Genomic DNA, 17,976 nt, shown 5'->3' with positions numbered 1-17,976 from the left:
GCAGTCATTACGTCCGGCGACTGAGGACGAGAGGATACAGTGGCTCCAAGTACTCGACAAGATTGATTTGAAAGCATTCACCATAGTTATGTGTTATTTATATTTCTACATAAGTGTGTATAAATATTCCAATTCATTTTATTTACAAATAAAATGCAGATATTGATAGTGTTTGTTCATATATTTGTTGCAATCAAACTTTCGGCCTGTAGATGGCAGCAGTCATTACGTCCGATGACTGAGGACGAGAGGATACAGTGACTCCAAGTACTCAACAAGATTTATTTGAAAGCATTCACCATAGTGATTGTGTTATTTATATTTCTGCATAAGTGTGTATAAATATTTAAATTCATTTTATTTACAAATTAACAAGCAGATATTAATAGTGTTTGTTCATATATTTGTTGCAGCCAAACTTTCGGCCTCTAGATGGCAGCAGTCATTACGTCCGACTGAGGACGAGAGGATACAGTAACTCCAAGTACTCGACAAGATTGATTTGAAAGCATTCACCATAGTTAGTGTTATTTATATTTCTACATAAGTGTATATAAATATTTCAATTCATTTCATTTACAATTAAAATGCGGATATTAATATTAATGTTTGTTCATATATGTGTTACAACCAAACTTTCAGCCTGTAGATGGTAGCACTCATTACATCCGATGACTGAGGACGAGAGGATACAGTGACTCCAACTTCTCAACAAGATTTATTTGAAAGCATTCACCTTAGTTTTGTGTTATTTATATTTCTGCATAAGCATGCATAAATATTTGAATCCATTTTATTTACAAATAAAATGCAGATATTAATAGTGTTTGTTCATATATGTGTCGCAACCTAACTTTTGGCCTGTAGATGGCAGCAGTCATTACGTCCGACTGAGGACGAGAGGATACAGTGACTCCAAGTACTCGACAAGATTGATTTGAAAGCATTCACCATAGTTAGTGTTATTTATATTTCTACATAAGTGTGTATAAATATTTCAATTCATTTTATTTACAATTTAAAAAAAAATTAAGTGTGTGTGAAACAAAAATGGTTTTCTTTTTCCATTTAACATGCAAATACTGACATAATTTATTCATTTTTGTGTTGCAATTGAAATTCCAGCCACAAGATGGCATCCGATGTCCTTCACAACTAGCGGAATAGAGATCCGGGCGAACTGAGGACAAGAGGATACAGTGGACTCCAGTTTGAAGTTCGAATGAAATATTTATAATAAAAAATAATTTCGAATTTTTTATTTTTTTTATATCATTAAATAATAATAATAATAATAATAATAATCTCTATTTATATAGCGCCTTTCTAATAAACATTTACACATAATACACCAAATAAAAATGGTTAATTATTGTTTTTATTTATGAAAGGGAAATATGAGTAAGAAAGTTAAATACATAGTAAAAAATACATACATTGGAGAAAAAAAAACATTTAAAATAAAAACTAATTTTGCTACATAAAATTAAAAAATATCTAGGGGCGTTTACCACTCAAAGAAAGATAGATAATGGAAAAATAAAGATAAAATTTTATGTTATAAAGAATGAAATACTGAAAAAAGTTTTTCCATACAAAAAAAAAATGTTTCTATTAATAAAAGTGAATCTATGATTAAGAAGAATAAAGATACAATACGATTAAAATGTTGATAGCAAATGTTAGTATCTAAAATCTAAAAAATGAATAAAATTTAACAAAATGTTCAGAACAGTGAAATTATGATTAAGAAGATATTGCTTAGATGTTACAACGATGATTAATTTGTCACGTAATTTTAAAATTTAAATGTTTTGCTAGATAAAATGTATCTCTTTTGTTAATAAAAGTGAAAATATAATGAAGAAAAAAAAATTAACTACAAAAAAGAAGATATTAACAGAAACCCATATGGAAAAATAAGAACCTCTACTTGTGTGGGAGGAAATCGGAGTGCAGGGACCAGTTTAACGAACAAGCAGACTGAGAGTTTCACACTTTACATAAACACAACATTTACATAACGTTTTCTAAATCCTCCAGAACTCACGACGACATAAGAACAGGTTTTTGAAATGATTTATGCGAGAGAAAACCAATTTAACAGTAAATACATTTGAGCTCTTAACGAGTGTTTTCACAGCTGCAGAAGATCAGGAACAAATCCATAAATACATTTTTTCTTCACAGGAAGAGACGTATATATATATATATATATATATATATATATATATATATATATATAAAACGCTGCATTAATGAGACCGAAGCAAAGACGTCCTGACAAGATCTTCCAGAAGATCCAGGTCCACACTTGAGCGACTCTCAGCTGTCGAAGAGAAACGAGTTGCGGCCGAAGACAGAACGACTGCGATCGCTCGGAAACTCCTCATCAACGTCCCGTCATCCGTCGCAGAGAGACGGGGAACGTGAAGTCGAAAGCGAGATGAGATGGTGGAAGCTGAATAATTGCTCCCGGAGAGCGAGCGTATCGGGGGGGAACGACGAGACCCCGGCAGAGAGCGTTCGAAATGGGGGATTCGGAAAAGACGAGTCGAGAGAAGAGAGCGAGAGAAAGGAGATGATTGTCAACGATTCGGTGGTTTTCTTCACGCTGACAAACTCTCCGACATCCCAGACGTGAAAAAAACATTCACTGTGTCGAGTTATTATTTAGATCAAAACCCTCTCGAGGAACAACAACTGTAGCTCATGACCTCACGGTTGAATAGCACTGTGACGAAGCATACCTCTGCCGAGGAGCTCACACCGTTCAGTAAATAAACAAAGCAATATTTTCTTGACAAACATGTTGTTTGTAAATTCTGCAACCCCTGTCTCAAGTTTCGACAAAACTACAAATATATCCTTGTAAATACAGTATTAGCAAACATTGTATCATTGACCCTGAACTGTAGGGGTGTGTGAAAATATTGATACAACGATGAATCGCAATATTTCTTCACGATACTGTATCAATATTTGACAACACTTTTGCAATTAAAACAAATACGTTTTAAATGTGTCTTCATCTAAAACATAATTAATTTTTCACCATAGTTATTATATTGTGACTGGGGACGAGAGGATACAGTGACTGAGGACGAGAGGATACAGTGACTGAGTCCAGCAGCTTTTAAAGCTGCATATTTTGGTTTGAAAACAAATGAAAGCAGTTACGACTTCATCAAAAGTCATGTGGTCTGTAAATACTACAACACCAGAGTCAAGTACTCGACAATGACTACAAATATATTCTTGTTCCTACAGTATCAAACAACTTTGTATAATTGGCCCTGTATCAAAGGGGTGTTAGAAAATGTTGATACGTTATATTGCAATATTTCTTCACGATACTGTATCAATATTCGACAGCACTTCAGCGATTAAAACAAATCAATTTTAAATGTGTCTTTTAAATCATATTTAATTTTTTACCATAGTTATTATATTGTGACCAAGGACGAGAGGATACAGTGACTCCAGCAGCTTTTAAAGCTTTATAAAAATAATTCAATTGTTATTTTTAATTTAACATACATATATTTACAGCATTTGTAAATTTTGGGTTTCAATTCTGTTCATTCAGTTATAATGTCCTCCACAACTAAAGGATCAATAAAGTAATGTGAGATCTCTGCAAAGACTGAGGACAAGAGGATACAGTGACTCCAGCAGCTTTTAAAGCTGATGTTTTTACTTATTTTGGTTTAAAAAACAAATGCAAAAGTTGTTACATGTGGTCTGTAAAATCTGCAAGACCAGAGTCAAGTACGCGACAATACAAATACAAATATATACTTGTTATTACAGTATCACAACACCAGAGTCAAGTACTCGACAATAAAAAATACAAATATATACTTGTTACTTCACTATCACAACACCAGAGTCAAGTACTCGACAATACAAATACAAATATATACTTGTAATTAAACTATCACAGCACCAGAGTCAAGTATTCCACAATACAAATACAAATATATACTTGTTACTACACTATCACAACACCAGAGTCAAGTACTCGACAATACAAATACAAATATATACTTGTAATTAAACTATCACAACACCAGAGTCAAGTATTCCACAATACAAATACAAATATATACTTGTAATTAAACTATCACAACACCAGAGTCAAGTATTCCACAATACAAATACAAATATATACTTGTTACTACACTATCACAACACCAGAGTCAAGTACTCGACAATACAAATACAAATATATACTTGTAATTAAACTATCACAACACCAGAGTCATGTATTCCACAATACAAATACAAATATATACTTGTAATTAAACTATCACAACACCAGAGTCAAGTATTCCACAATACAAATACAAATATATACTTGTTACTACACTATCACAAAACCAGAGTCAAGTACTCCACAATACAAATACAAATATATACTACAGTATCACAATGTGTCGTTGTCCCTGGATCGTGAAACGGTAATTCTTGCCATTACACACCCATGCCGGTGACATTAGCATAGCAGCATTCAGAAATGTTCAAAACACATTTTACTGCTTCTGCTGAATACAATTATTATTTGAGTCAAGTTTTCCATTTGTGACGATACGTGAGCAGCAGCTTTGAATCGGAACCAGTGGTTGTGAAAGTGGTCCAGAGGGAGGGGAGCAACAATCACTCGCTACATTTAACAAACTTAACATAGTGAAAACCTTTTAAACAGAATTGTCGTCAGACCACGGCTGGTTCTCACACAGTGTTGCTTCAGTGTGTCTGTGAAACTAAAGGTTCGGATGTTTGGGTCATGACCTAGTTTCAAAAGTTGCTTAAAGACATTATTAGCTCGTTGATAATGTTTGTAAATGTAACATCCTTTACGGAACACATTTACAATCTGGAGAAACAAATAAATCCACTCAGTGATCATTAGTTGTAACATCGTAACTCAGTGATCAATAGTGGTAACATCGTAACTCAGTGGTCAATAGTTGTAACATCGTAACTCAGTGATCAATAGTGGTAACATCGTAACTCAGTGGTCAATAGTGGTAACATCGTAACTCAGTGATCATTAGTGGTAACATCGTAACTCAGTGATCAATAATTGTAATATCGTAACTCAGTGATCATTAATTGTAACATCGTAACTCAGTGGTCAATAATTGTAATATCGTAACTCAGTGGTCAATAGTGGTAACATCGTAACTCAGTGTTCATTAGTGGTAACATCGTAACTCAGTGATCAATAGTGGTAACATCGTAACTCAGTGATCAATAGTGGTAACATCGTAACTCAGTGGTCAATAGTTGTAACATCGTAACTCAGTGGTCAATAGTGGTAACATCGTAACTCAGTGATCAATAGTGGTAACATCGTAACTCAGTGATCAATAATTGTAATATCGTAACTCAGTGATCATTAATTGTAACATCGTAACTCAGTGGTCAATAATTGTAATATCGTAACTCAGTGGTCAATAGTGGTAACATCGTAACTCAGTGTTCATTAGTGGTAACATCGTAACTCAGTGATCAATAGTGGTAACATCGTAACTCAGTGATCATTACTGGTAACATCGTAACTCAGTGATCAATAGTGGTAACATCGTAACTCAGTGATCAAAAGTGGTAACATCGTAACTCAGTGGTCAATAGTGGTAACATCGTAACTCAGTGATCAATAGTGGTAACATCGTAACTCAGTGATCAATAGTGGTAACATCGTAACTCAGTGATCATTAGTGGTAACATCGTAACTCAGTGATCAATAGTGGTAACATCGTAACTCAGTGATCAATAGTGTTAACATCGTAACTCAGTGATCAATAGTGGTAACATCGTAACTCAGTGATCAATAGTGGTAACATCGTAACTCAGTGATCATTAGTGGTAACATCGTAACTCAGTGATCAATAGTGGTAACATCGTAACTCAGTGATCATTAGTGGTAACATCGTAACTCAGTGATCAAAAGTGGTAACATCGTAACTCAGTGATCATTAGTGGTAACATCGTAACTCAGTGATCAATAGTGGTAACATCGTAACTCAGTGATCAAAAGTGGTAACATCGTAACTCAGTGGTCAATAGTGGTAACATCGTAACTCAGTGATCAATAGTGGTAACATCGTAACTCAGTGATCAAAAGTGGTAACATCGTAACTCAGTGGTCAATAGTGGTAACATCGTAACTCAGTGATCAATAGTGGTAACATCGTAACTCAGTGATCAATAGTGGTAACATCGTAACTCAGTGGTCAATAGTGGTAACATCGTAACTCAGTGATCAATAGTGGTAACATCGTAACTCAGTGGTCAATAGTGGTAACATCGTAACTCAGTGATCAATAGTGGTAACATCGTAACTCAGTGATCAATAGTGGTAACATCGTAACTCAGTGATCATTAGTGGTAACATCGTAACTCAGTGATCAATAGTGGTAACATCGTTACTCAGTGATCAATAGTGGTAACATCGTAACTCAGTGATCATTAGTGGTAACATCGTAACTCAGTGATCATTAGTGGTAACATCGTAACTCAGTGATCATTAGTGGTAACATCGTAACTCAGTGATCATTAGTGGTAACATCGTAACTCAGTGATCATTAGTGGTAACATCGTAACTCAGTGATCATTAGTGGTAACATCGTAACTCAGTGATCATTAGTGGTAACATCGTAACTCAGTGATCATTAGTGGTAACATTGAACTCAGTGATCATTAGTGGTAACATCGTAACTCAGTGATATTAGTGGTAACATCTTAACTCAGTGATCATTAGTGGTAACATCGTAACTCAGTGATCATTAGTGGTAACATCGTAACTCAGTGATCATTAGTGGTAACATCGTAACTCAGTGATCAATAGTGGTAACATCGTAACTCAGTGATCAATAGTGGTAACATCGTAACTCAGTGATCATTAGTGGTAACATCGTAACTCAGTGATCAATAGTGGTAACATCGTAACTCAGTGATCAATAGTGGTAACATCGTAACTCAGTGATCAATAATGGTAACATCGTAACTCAGTGATCATTAGTGGTAACATCGTAACTCAGTGATCATTAGTGGTAACATCGTAACTCAGTGATCATTAGTGGTAACATCGTAACTCAGTGATCATTAGTGGTAACATCGTAACTCAGTGATCATTAGTGGTAACATCGTAACTCAGTGATCATTAGTGGTAACATCGTAACTCAGTGATCAATAGTGGTAACATCGTAACTCAGTGATCAATAATGGTAACATCGTAACTCAGTGATCAATAATGGTAACATCGTAACTCAGTGATCATTAGTGGTAACATCGTAACTCAGTGATCATTAGTGGTAACATCGTAACTCAGTGATCATTAGTGGTAACATCGTAACTCAGTGATCATTAGTGGTAACATCGTAACTCAGTGATCAATAGTGGTAACATCATAACTCAGTGATCAATAGTGGTAACATCGTAACTCAGTGATCATTAGTGGTAACATCGTAACTCAGTGATCAATAGTGGTAACATCGTAACTCAGTGATCAATAATGGTAACATCGTAACTCAGTGATCATTAGTGGTAACATCGTAACTCAGTGATCATTAGTGGTAACATCGTAACTCAGTGATCATTAGTGGTAACATCGTAACTCAGTGATCATTAGTGGTAACATCGTAACTCAGTGATCATTAGTGGTAACATCGTAACTCAGTGATCAATAGTGGTAACATCATAACTCAGTGATCAATAGTGGTAACATCGTAACTCAGTGATCATTAGTGGTAACATCGTAACTCAGTGATCAATAGTGGTAACATCGTAACTCAGTGATCATTAGTGGTAACATCGTAACTCAGTGATCAATAGTGGTAACATCGTAACTCAGTGATCATTAGTGGTAACATCGTAACTCAGTGATCATTAGTGGTAACATCGTAACTCAGTGATCATTAGTGGTAACATCATAACTCAGTGATCATTAGTGGTAACATCGTAACTCAGTAATCATTAGTGGTAACATCGTAACTCAGTGATCATTAGTGGTAACATCGTAACTCAGTGATCATTAGTGGTAACATCGTAACTCAGTGATCATTAGTGGTAACATCATAACTCAGTGATCATTAGTGGTAACATCGTAACTCAGTGATCATTAGTGGTAACATCGTAACTCAGTGATTATTAGTGGTAACATCGTAACTCAGTGATTATTAGTGGTAACATCGTAACTCAGTGATTATTAGTGGTAACATCGTAACTCAGTGATTATTAGTGGTAACATCGTAACTCAGTGATTATTAGTGGTAACATCTTAACTCAGTGATCATTAGTGGTAACATCGTAACTCAGTGATTATTAGTGGTAACATCGTAACTCAGTGATTATTAGTGGTAACATCTTAACTCAGTGATCATTAGTGGTAACATCGTAACTCAGTGATCATTAGTGGTAACATCGTAACTCAGTGATTATTAGTGGTAACATCGTAACTCAGTGATCATTAGTGGTAACATCTTAACTCAGTGATCATTAGTGGTAACATCGTAACTCAGTGATTATTAGTGGTAACATCATAACTCAGTGATCATTAGTGGTAACATCGTAACTCAGTGATCATTAGTGGTAACATCGTAACTCAGTGATCATTAGTGGTAACATCGTAACTCAGTGATCATTAGTGGTAACATCGTAACTCAGTGATCATTAGTGGTAACATCGTAACTCAGTGATCAATAGTGGTAACATCATAACTCAGTGATCAATAGTGGTAACATCGTAACTCAGTGATCATTAGTGGTAACATCGTAACTCAGTGATCAATAGTGGTAACATCGTAACTCAGTGATCATTAGTGGTAACATCGTAACTCAGTGATCAATAGTGGTAACATCGTAACTCAGTGATCATTAGTGGTAACATCGTAACTCAGTGATCATTAGTGGTAACATCGTAACTCAGTGATCATTAGTGGTAACATCATAACTCAGTGATCATTAGTGGTAACATCGTAACTCGGTAATCATTAGTGGTAACATCGTAACTCAGTGATCATTAGTGGTAACATCGTAACTCAGTGATCATTAGTGGTAACATCGTAACTCAGTGATCATTAGTGGTAACATCGTAACTCAGTGATCATTAGTGGTAACATCATAACTCAGTGATCATTAGTGGTAACATCGTAACTCAGTGATCATTAGTGGTAACATCGTAACTCAGTGATTATTAGTGGTAACATCGTAACTCAGTGATTATTAGTGGTAACATCGTAACTCAGTGATTATTAGTGGTAACATCTTAACTCAGTGATCATTAGTGGTAACATCGTAACTCAGTGATCATTAGTGGTAACATCGTAACTCAGTGATTATTAGTGGTAACATCGTAACTCAGTGATTATTAGTGGTAACATCGTAACTCAGTGATTATTAGTGGTAACATCGTAACTCAGTGATTATTAGTGGTAACATCTTAACTCAGTGATCATTAGTGGTAACATCGTAACTCAGTGATTATTAGTGGTAACATCGTAACTCAGTGATTATTAGTGGTAACATCTTAACTCAGTGATCATTAGTGGTAACATCGTAACTCAGTGATCATTAGTGGTAACATCGTAACTCAGTGATTATTAGTGGTAACATCGTAACTCAGTGATCATTAGTGGTAACATCTTAACTCAGTGATCATTAGTGGTAACATCGTAACTCAGTGATTATTAGTGGTAACATCATAACTCAGTGATCAAAATAAATTCCTTTGCTGGAGAGTATAGATGTTAAAATAAAGAAAACTATTTCATGTATAAACCAAAAATTATTGAAACCTCAAACATTTTTTTATTCAATGTAATTGTAGTTCAGACACATTTTTATTATCATTTCAAATTTTCTGACTAAATACAACAAAAGCGTAAATTATTACATCATCTTTGTATCCTTATTTCCCTTTTTGTATAAATAGTTTTTTTATATTACATCTTTTTAAATAACATTTGTTTTATTGTAATCATTTTAATTGTTGTTCCTTTAATAATTGGCATGTTGGATATTCATACAATTAGAAAATAATATATATATTTAGACATTTATATTATTATTATTACCATTTGTCCACTTGTCATGAATCCAAAGCATCGAAAACGTTTTAGATTTTGTGAAGCTTCTAATTTTATTTAAATAAATATTTGTAATTTCACGTTTTTTATGATGACATAAACTTAAGTTATTTACGTTAAAACGCATGTTAAAAATAAATACACATGGATTGTGAAACTACATGTAAAACAAACGTCTTCAGTACTTTAAATAAATAAACATTTGTAGTAAATCTATGAAAGAAACGCTTCATCTTGAATAAACACGTTTAAATAATATACGACTTTATTGATTCCTTTGGGAAATGATGGTTAAAGACGCATAAAGTCGTCAAACGTCTTCGCGCTGCAAGGTCGCCGTCGTTAATTATGTGTTTTCAAATCAAATCCGCTCGTGAAATTTGTCAAAACTTTATGCCTGGATAATAAATTAATGGATTCAAAACCTCCGGCCGCCGCTGAAATAACGAAGCGTAATCCAAGTGCGAGCGGAAAACATCCATCTGGAATGGCTTTTAATTCTCAAATCGCTGCCGAGGGTTCCAGGTAACCATGGCAACGAAGTGGGGAAATTTGATAAATCTGCATAAAACGCTAGTAAATGGGAACTTTTTCCATTTATTTTTCATTTACAGATGGAATTTAAACGACGTTCGATTGCCTTGTCAGGCTTTTGGATCTCTGCAGAGGCTGAGATGACGGTCGCAGGTGATCAGTGATGATGAAATTATTTTTTATTTATTAGTGGACGAGCTTTATTCGTTTATGACTTTTACAAACGATAAAAAATAGAGAATCACGATTTTATCTTGTGATTATTCCATTTATTTGGTTGAATTCAAAGAATTGAAAGACAAAATGTGTCCAAAGAACAGCTTTAAAGGCTGCTGGAGTCGGCTGTATCCTCTCGTCCTCAGTCATCTCCAGGATATCTCGAGATTTCATTGTTCCTTGAGCTGCGGAGGACGAAATAACTGCTGCCATCTAGCGGCCTGAAGTTATATTGCAACACAAAAATGAAGAAACTGTGAATATTTGCATTTTAATTGTACATAAAATATTTAATTATTACATTCTGATTATACTTTATTTCAATATAAAAAATATGACACGATTTTAAGATGTTGTATTATTATTTTAAGTTTATTTACAAAATTAATATTTTATTTACACTTTTTTTTAATTTGACATTGTTTTTATTTTAATATATTTCATACTTTGGTGATGGATTAAATTTTGCATGATTATTTTTACTTTAATTTCTTTCAAAAAATAATGAAAACTAAATGGAATTTAAAAATATAATTAATCAAATTAATTAAAAGAAAAATACTATGAGAAAAAGGTGAGAGAGTACATGCAGAATTTAATGAAATTAACCAAAATACTTTTTCAGTCTGCTATTGATTATCTCAACTAAGCCTTTTTTTACTTAAACCTGTAGTTTCGAATTAATTTGCTTTAAAATAAATTCATTTGTTTTACAATATTCAACCTCAACGTTATCATTTTTAATTCTGCTGTTAAACATCAGCATTTTTTTTATTTTTTTTACTTTTACTTCTGATGGATGAAACATTTTAACAATATTACATGAAACATTGAGATATATATTTTTTATGATACTGTATATCGATTCAAATTTTAAAATTAGTTATTTTTAATTTAACAGGCAGATATCGACAGCATTTGTTCATTTTAGCGTTGTAATTACAATTCCGGCCACTATATGACATCAGTTATAATGTCCTCCTAAAGAAACAATGAAAAAATGTGAAATCCGGGCGATGACTGAGGATGAGAGGATACAGTCCAGCAGCTTTTAAAGTTGATGTTTGGACATATTTTGGTTTGAAAACAAATAAAAGCAGTTACGAGTTCGTCAAGAGTCATGTGGTCTGTAAATACTACAACACCAGAGTCAAGTACTCCACAATACTACACATATATACTTGTTCCTACACTATCACAACACCAGAGTCAAGTACTCGACAATACTACACATATATACTTGTTACTACACTATCACAACACCAGAGTCAAGTACTGGACAATACTACACATACAGTATATACTTGTTACTACACTATCACAACACCAGAGTCAAGTACTGGACAATACTACACATATATACTTGTTACTACACTATCACAACATCAGAGTCAAGTACTGGACAATACTACACATATATACTTGTTATTACACTATCACAACACCAGAGTCAAGTACTGGACAATACTACACATATATACTTGTAACTACACTATCACAACATCAGAGTCAAGTACTTGACAATACTACACAGATATATACTTGTTACTACACTATCACAACACCAGGGTGAAGTACTTGACAATACTACACATATATACTTGTTACTACACTATCACAACACCAGAGTCAAGTACTCGACAATACTACAAATACATCCTTGTTACTACACTATCACTATATATCGCAATATATCTCATCGTTGACCCTGTATGGTGATACGTATTAACAGATTTTTGACAATACACGCCAAGGATAAACATACAGAATATTTATATATATATATATTTCTTTTTATATATAATAAATCTATGAGTCAATAAATGGTAGAATCTGAGTTAATAAGGTCCATTTCGGGTCTAATTCGACAGAAAAAGTGGAATCAAAACGACCTCGTAAGATGCTAAGAATGTTCTTTACTCAGTCGGGTCGACAACTATTTACAAGCAGACGTCTCTGGACCGTTAATGTCTGCTCAGTGAACTGGTGTTTCAACTCCTCCAGAAGAAAGATGGTCGCAGAGGGAGGTGAAGAGTCAGTCTTGAAGATCTTGAAGAGCACGTCTGAGTTCAGTTCCTCTTGTGTATCAGAGCGCGTCCGACCACCTTTTCTTCTGCTCCAGCCAGACTGAACCGATGTGGACGTCCGTGATCCTGGTTCAAGTTTGAAGGAACGTCAGTGGAGACGTTGACTCAAGAGCTGCTGGCGTGGGCACCAAACCTCCACGTCTATATGGAAACAAGCAATTACGAGGAAGGATCGACGCTCGAGCTCGTCTGAAGCTCAGTGTGTCTGAGTTTAATTGTGGAAAACACAGATTTCAAGGATAAAAACATGTCTGTCTGAGTTTGTTTTGTTTTGTTTATTTTGTGCTTTTGTTTCTGCGAGAGAATCATCACGTTCTCTTTGAGAAACGACAAGAGGAACTAAAAGAAAAGCTGAGGAACAAAATGTTTTCCACCAAAAATATCCAAACCTTTAGAAGTTTTCTTCTTAAGGATACATTTTATTTAAAAAAAAAAAGTTTTTTAATTTGTTTAATTTTAAAGGAATCTCGAGATGTACACACGGGATCTTTTTATTTATTTATTTTTAATTAAAGTGATTTTTATATTTAAAACAAGTAATAAATGAACCTTAATAACCTTCTATACTCTATAAAATTGAAATGTTTTTTCACAATAATGTATTGACATTCAGCACCATTTATATTTCAATAAAGTCAGTGATTTTTTTTCCGATTTCGTTTAGAACTAACATGCAGCTACATTGTTCATTTTTGTGATGCAAATAAACTTCCGGCCACTAGATGGCAGCAGCTTGCATCCTCTGCAGCTGAAGAAATATTGAAATCCTGCGGTGACTGAGGACGAGAGGATACAGTGACTCCACCAGGTTAAGAAACACTAGAAATTAAAATATTCTGGCAATGACTGAGGACAAGAGGAGACAGTGAGGATACAGTGACTCGTCAAGAGTAAATTCTGCAACACCAGAGTCAAGTACACAACAATACTACATATATATTCTTGTTCCTACAGTACCACAAAACAATGCAAATGGTGACTGGTGACTGGGGACGAGAGAATAAAGTGACTGGGGACGAGAGGATACAGTGACTCCAGCAACTTTTAAAGCTGATATTTGGACACATTTTGGTTTGAAAACAAAAGAAAGCAGTTACGACTTTGTCAAGAGTCATGTGGTCTGTAAATACTACAACACCAGAGTCAAGTACTTGACAATACTACTAATATGTACTTGCTACTACACTATCATGATATATCGCATTGTCGCTTCTGTATTATGATATATTATATATTATATATATATATATATATATATATATATATATATATATTTATATATATATATATTCTTTCAAATACATACCCCTACTTAAGAATAAGAATACATACAGGTAATACAGGTAAAAGCTGTCTCTCTTCAAAATATTTAAAGTGAGATTTATGTCAAAAATATTCAAAACCTGAACAAAAAACCTCTTCAATGAAATACACAAATTTGACATTTTATTTGAATAAATCTTTAAAATAGACATTTTAAGGCTCTGACATTGTAAAAGCCAAATTAAGTTATTTTTGTTAAAATATACATATTTTTAAGGCACACAAACTGAAATGTGATCTTTTAGTTGCATCAATCCATCCCATCAGGAGCAGAAACATGACATAAAATATTCCTTTTTGTCCTAGATTTCATTTGGACACTCACTTTGATGACATAATATTGATTTAAGATGAAATTCACATCAGGAATCTGAAGGTAGAATTTTCCATCACTCAAGAAACGCACAACTACACACGTCTTGCTTTGTTTGAGTTTGTTCTCTGGACAGAAAAGTAAGAAGCAGTGTTTCAGTCTCAGCCTCAGGAGAGCATGAGGATCAATACGTATCTGAGACGAGTCTTCACGTCCAAAACAAACCTCTGTCCCCGACAGCCTGATGGATGTTCGGAGACAACCTCAGAGTCCAGAGCTGCAACTTTACAGAAGTCTGGACTGAAGTGTTGATTCTATTTCAAATAAACTAGTTTGTTTTTAGATGTAAAGGAACTTTAAGTTTCATTTATTTAAGTCATGTTTTCTTCTATATTTTTAGTTATTTTCGATTTATTCATATTTTAAAAATACACAATTCATAACTTCTTACATTTTTTAATTATCTCTTAAAATACTTTTTCTACCATCATTCACATTCCATTTTCTTGTTTATTTTGTATTTAATGTGTCACATCATAGTCCCCCTCCATAATGCACTGCAACAATTAAAGCATCCATATGTTCTAGTTGAGACTACATTTATTTAAACGTATAGTTTACCTACCTAGTTGTACCTTTAGCATATTACTACTTCAGTAATACTATTTAATCATCTTTTTTTTTCTCCTTTGTATTTTTTTCCCACAGACATTATGCGTAAAACAAGAATATTTTATTATTCAAATAAGACGAGACACGTATCGTAGTCACCCTCATAATGCACTGCAACAATTAAAGCATCCATATGTCCTAGTTAAATCTACATGTATTTAAACGTATATATTTGGTTTACTACTTCAAATACTACTTTAGTATATTACTACTTTAGAAATACTATTTAATCTCCTTTTTATTTCTAATATCACTTATAACACTCAGTCTCGCGGGACTTGTATTGGTTTCCCGCCAAACTGAGAGACATCAGAGAGGAGCCGCCGGCGCGTCGCGATATCACCAAATCAATAATAAATCCACCTCCTTGTACACGCACACATAACACTTTATAAATGACACTAACAACTTAGCTCGTTAGCATACGGCGAAGACGGACAGGTTTACACTTGTTTGGAAGTTCACGATCTTAAGAAATAATATATATAAGAAAACAACTGAGACGAGATGAAAAGTTCTTACGATATGTTGCTTTAACAAAGGAGGTTGAAAGAGACGAGTGACTGGATCACTAGTGTTTGACTAGATCATAAGTTAGTATTACTTCCGTGTATATACTGAGCTAAGTCAGCGCGCCGGCAAGACGCGTCGCCATAGCAACTGAGCCTAGCAAGCTGCACAGTTCACAGACGGACGGAGACGTAAACAACATCGAGACATAGAAGTACAAATTGACAACTTTACAGAACATGACACTGATTGGTCGAAGTACACATTAAAGTAATGCTTGATTTATACAATAAATATTATAAATTATCGCACATGTTTCCGATATGCGTATCACACGTGCAGATATCGCGATAACAATATTTTTCCGATATATCGTGCAGCCCTACCTAGCAACCTTTCTTTGATTCAAGTCATAAATATTCAATCAGTTTCAGTTCCTGCAGGACCGTCGGAAGAAGCGAACGACGCCACGAACATCCTCCTCTCGACTCGTCCACGCCTGAACTTCTCTGAACTCTGAGCGTCCGCGGACACTTGCATCACTTCCATCACGACCGGTTGAACACGTTCTCAGACGCTCGCCGGTGAATCGATACTTCCATCACGGGGCGTCTCGTCCGCAACGGTTGGAAGTCTGGACTCGAAATGAATCCACTCTCAGGACGGTCGATGATATTGTGATGCAAAGCGAGAAGTTAATTCTTGGTCGTCTTGGAAATGAGGTCAAAGGATGGATGGAGGAAGGAGATGAGCATCTCCGGGTATCACAGTGAGAAGATGGGATTCACGGGAGGAAACTTGAGTTCCAGTGAAGATGGTTCAGAATAGCAATACATACAGATTCAAACAGTTATATCGCGATTATTTATTGAACCTGGATCATTATTAGTGTTAATAACAATAACGTTTACGATCAAAAACACAAATATTTAACTATATATACACATCACTAGATTATTTAAAAACATTTATTATCCATAGTATCATAAATATCTTTTTAAGTATTTGCTATATTTGTTACTATTTTAAATTTAAAGTCAATATATGTTTAATTCTTGCTTCTTTTTTTTAACAATAAAATCTGTCAAAAATGATTTAAAAAGTATAAAACAACAACAGAAATCTATTTGTGTATATTACTGTCAATTACATTTTTTTTATTCATACCTGTTTAATTGTAATGTGAAATATTAAATACAATGAGTTTTATTTTTTAATTGCTATTATTTATTTGAAAAACAAATGTATTCTTATAATGTATTTACATTAAAAAGATGTGATGATGTTAATACATTTGTTTCATTCTTGCTTTATTATGAATAACAACAATGTTGATAAACATAAATAAACAAGAACAATAACGATGAAATCAAACCCTTACCAACAACAACAGTTTTTTTTAATCATTTTTATAAATCCATTTATTGTTTATGTTTCCTTGGACCGTTTTAAAATATTTTAAAACATTTATTCTCCATAATCGTGTCAATATATTTATTAATTCGCCATAGAAAAATAATAAAGCTTTTCTTTTTATTTGCAATTTATTCAAGTCTTAAAATAAATATTTACACAAAAATGATGTTTAAAAAATAAAAACAAATTTGTCAAAATATATATATATATATATATATATATATATATATATATATATATATATATATATATATATATATATATATATATATTGTTAATATAACTTGAGTTTAGTAAATGATTCTTGTTTCAATTACTCTTTTTTTTATTTATCAAAAGGCTGTTTTCTTTTACCGTTTTTAAGTATTAAAATTAAGTTTGCGTTATTTTGTATTATTTAAAAATGTAAATTATTATTATTATTATTATAATGATTCTGAAAATTGATTCACACAATAAAAAAAATGTTAATTCAAACGTTTAAATAATGAAATTAAATGGAAAATAATGTAATTTTGTGTTGAAGCGAATGTTTTATTGTTTTAACCACAAATGTTGCCAAACATTTAAAAAGATTCTTCGACATTCTTCACTCACCGATCCTGAGGACCTGAGCTGAAGTCATCGAGAAGCAGGACCAGAGCAGGAGCCACGAGACTCTCCTTCTGTCCTCCATGTTGCTCCAGGAACCTCAGCCGGAGAAGAGACTCCATGACGCGGACGAGACGCTGCCGTCGTCCCGCCGACGCACCTGGTCCTTCATCCCGGCGCCAAAAAAAAAGCACAAGTTCCGGATCTTAAATCCTTCTTTT

The 17,976-nt window shown here is 33.8% G+C and overlaps 1 protein-coding gene across 3 annotated transcripts in view; it reads right to left on the bottom strand.

Moving 5' to 3' along the window:
- grik1a (glutamate receptor, ionotropic, kainate 1a) overlaps positions 1-17,796 on the bottom strand; it is a 59,493-nt gene extending 41,697 nt beyond the window's left edge. The window contains exon 1 of one of the 3 annotated variants that reach the window (XM_087806978.1): positions 17,762-17,796. In XM_087806978.1, coding sequence (XP_087663104.1) covers positions 17,762-17,789 — 28 coding nt within the window. In that variant the 5' untranslated portion in view covers positions 17,790-17,796. The remainder of the gene's footprint in view (positions 1-17,761) is intronic. The other 2 variants (XM_087806979.1, XM_087806980.1) reach the window with 2 other exon arrangements.
- Positions 17,797-17,976: the final 180 nt, after the last annotated feature.

This window comes from Callionymus lyra, chromosome 14, assembly GCF_982586985.1.
Source record: "Callionymus lyra chromosome 14, fCalLyr1.hap1.1, whole genome shotgun sequence".
In the NCBI taxonomy this organism is placed as follows: domain Eukaryota; kingdom Metazoa; phylum Chordata; class Actinopteri; order Syngnathiformes; family Callionymidae; genus Callionymus; species Callionymus lyra.
Note: the sequence above shows the minus strand (reverse complement) of the source record. Positions and strands in the feature narration are given on the sequence as shown.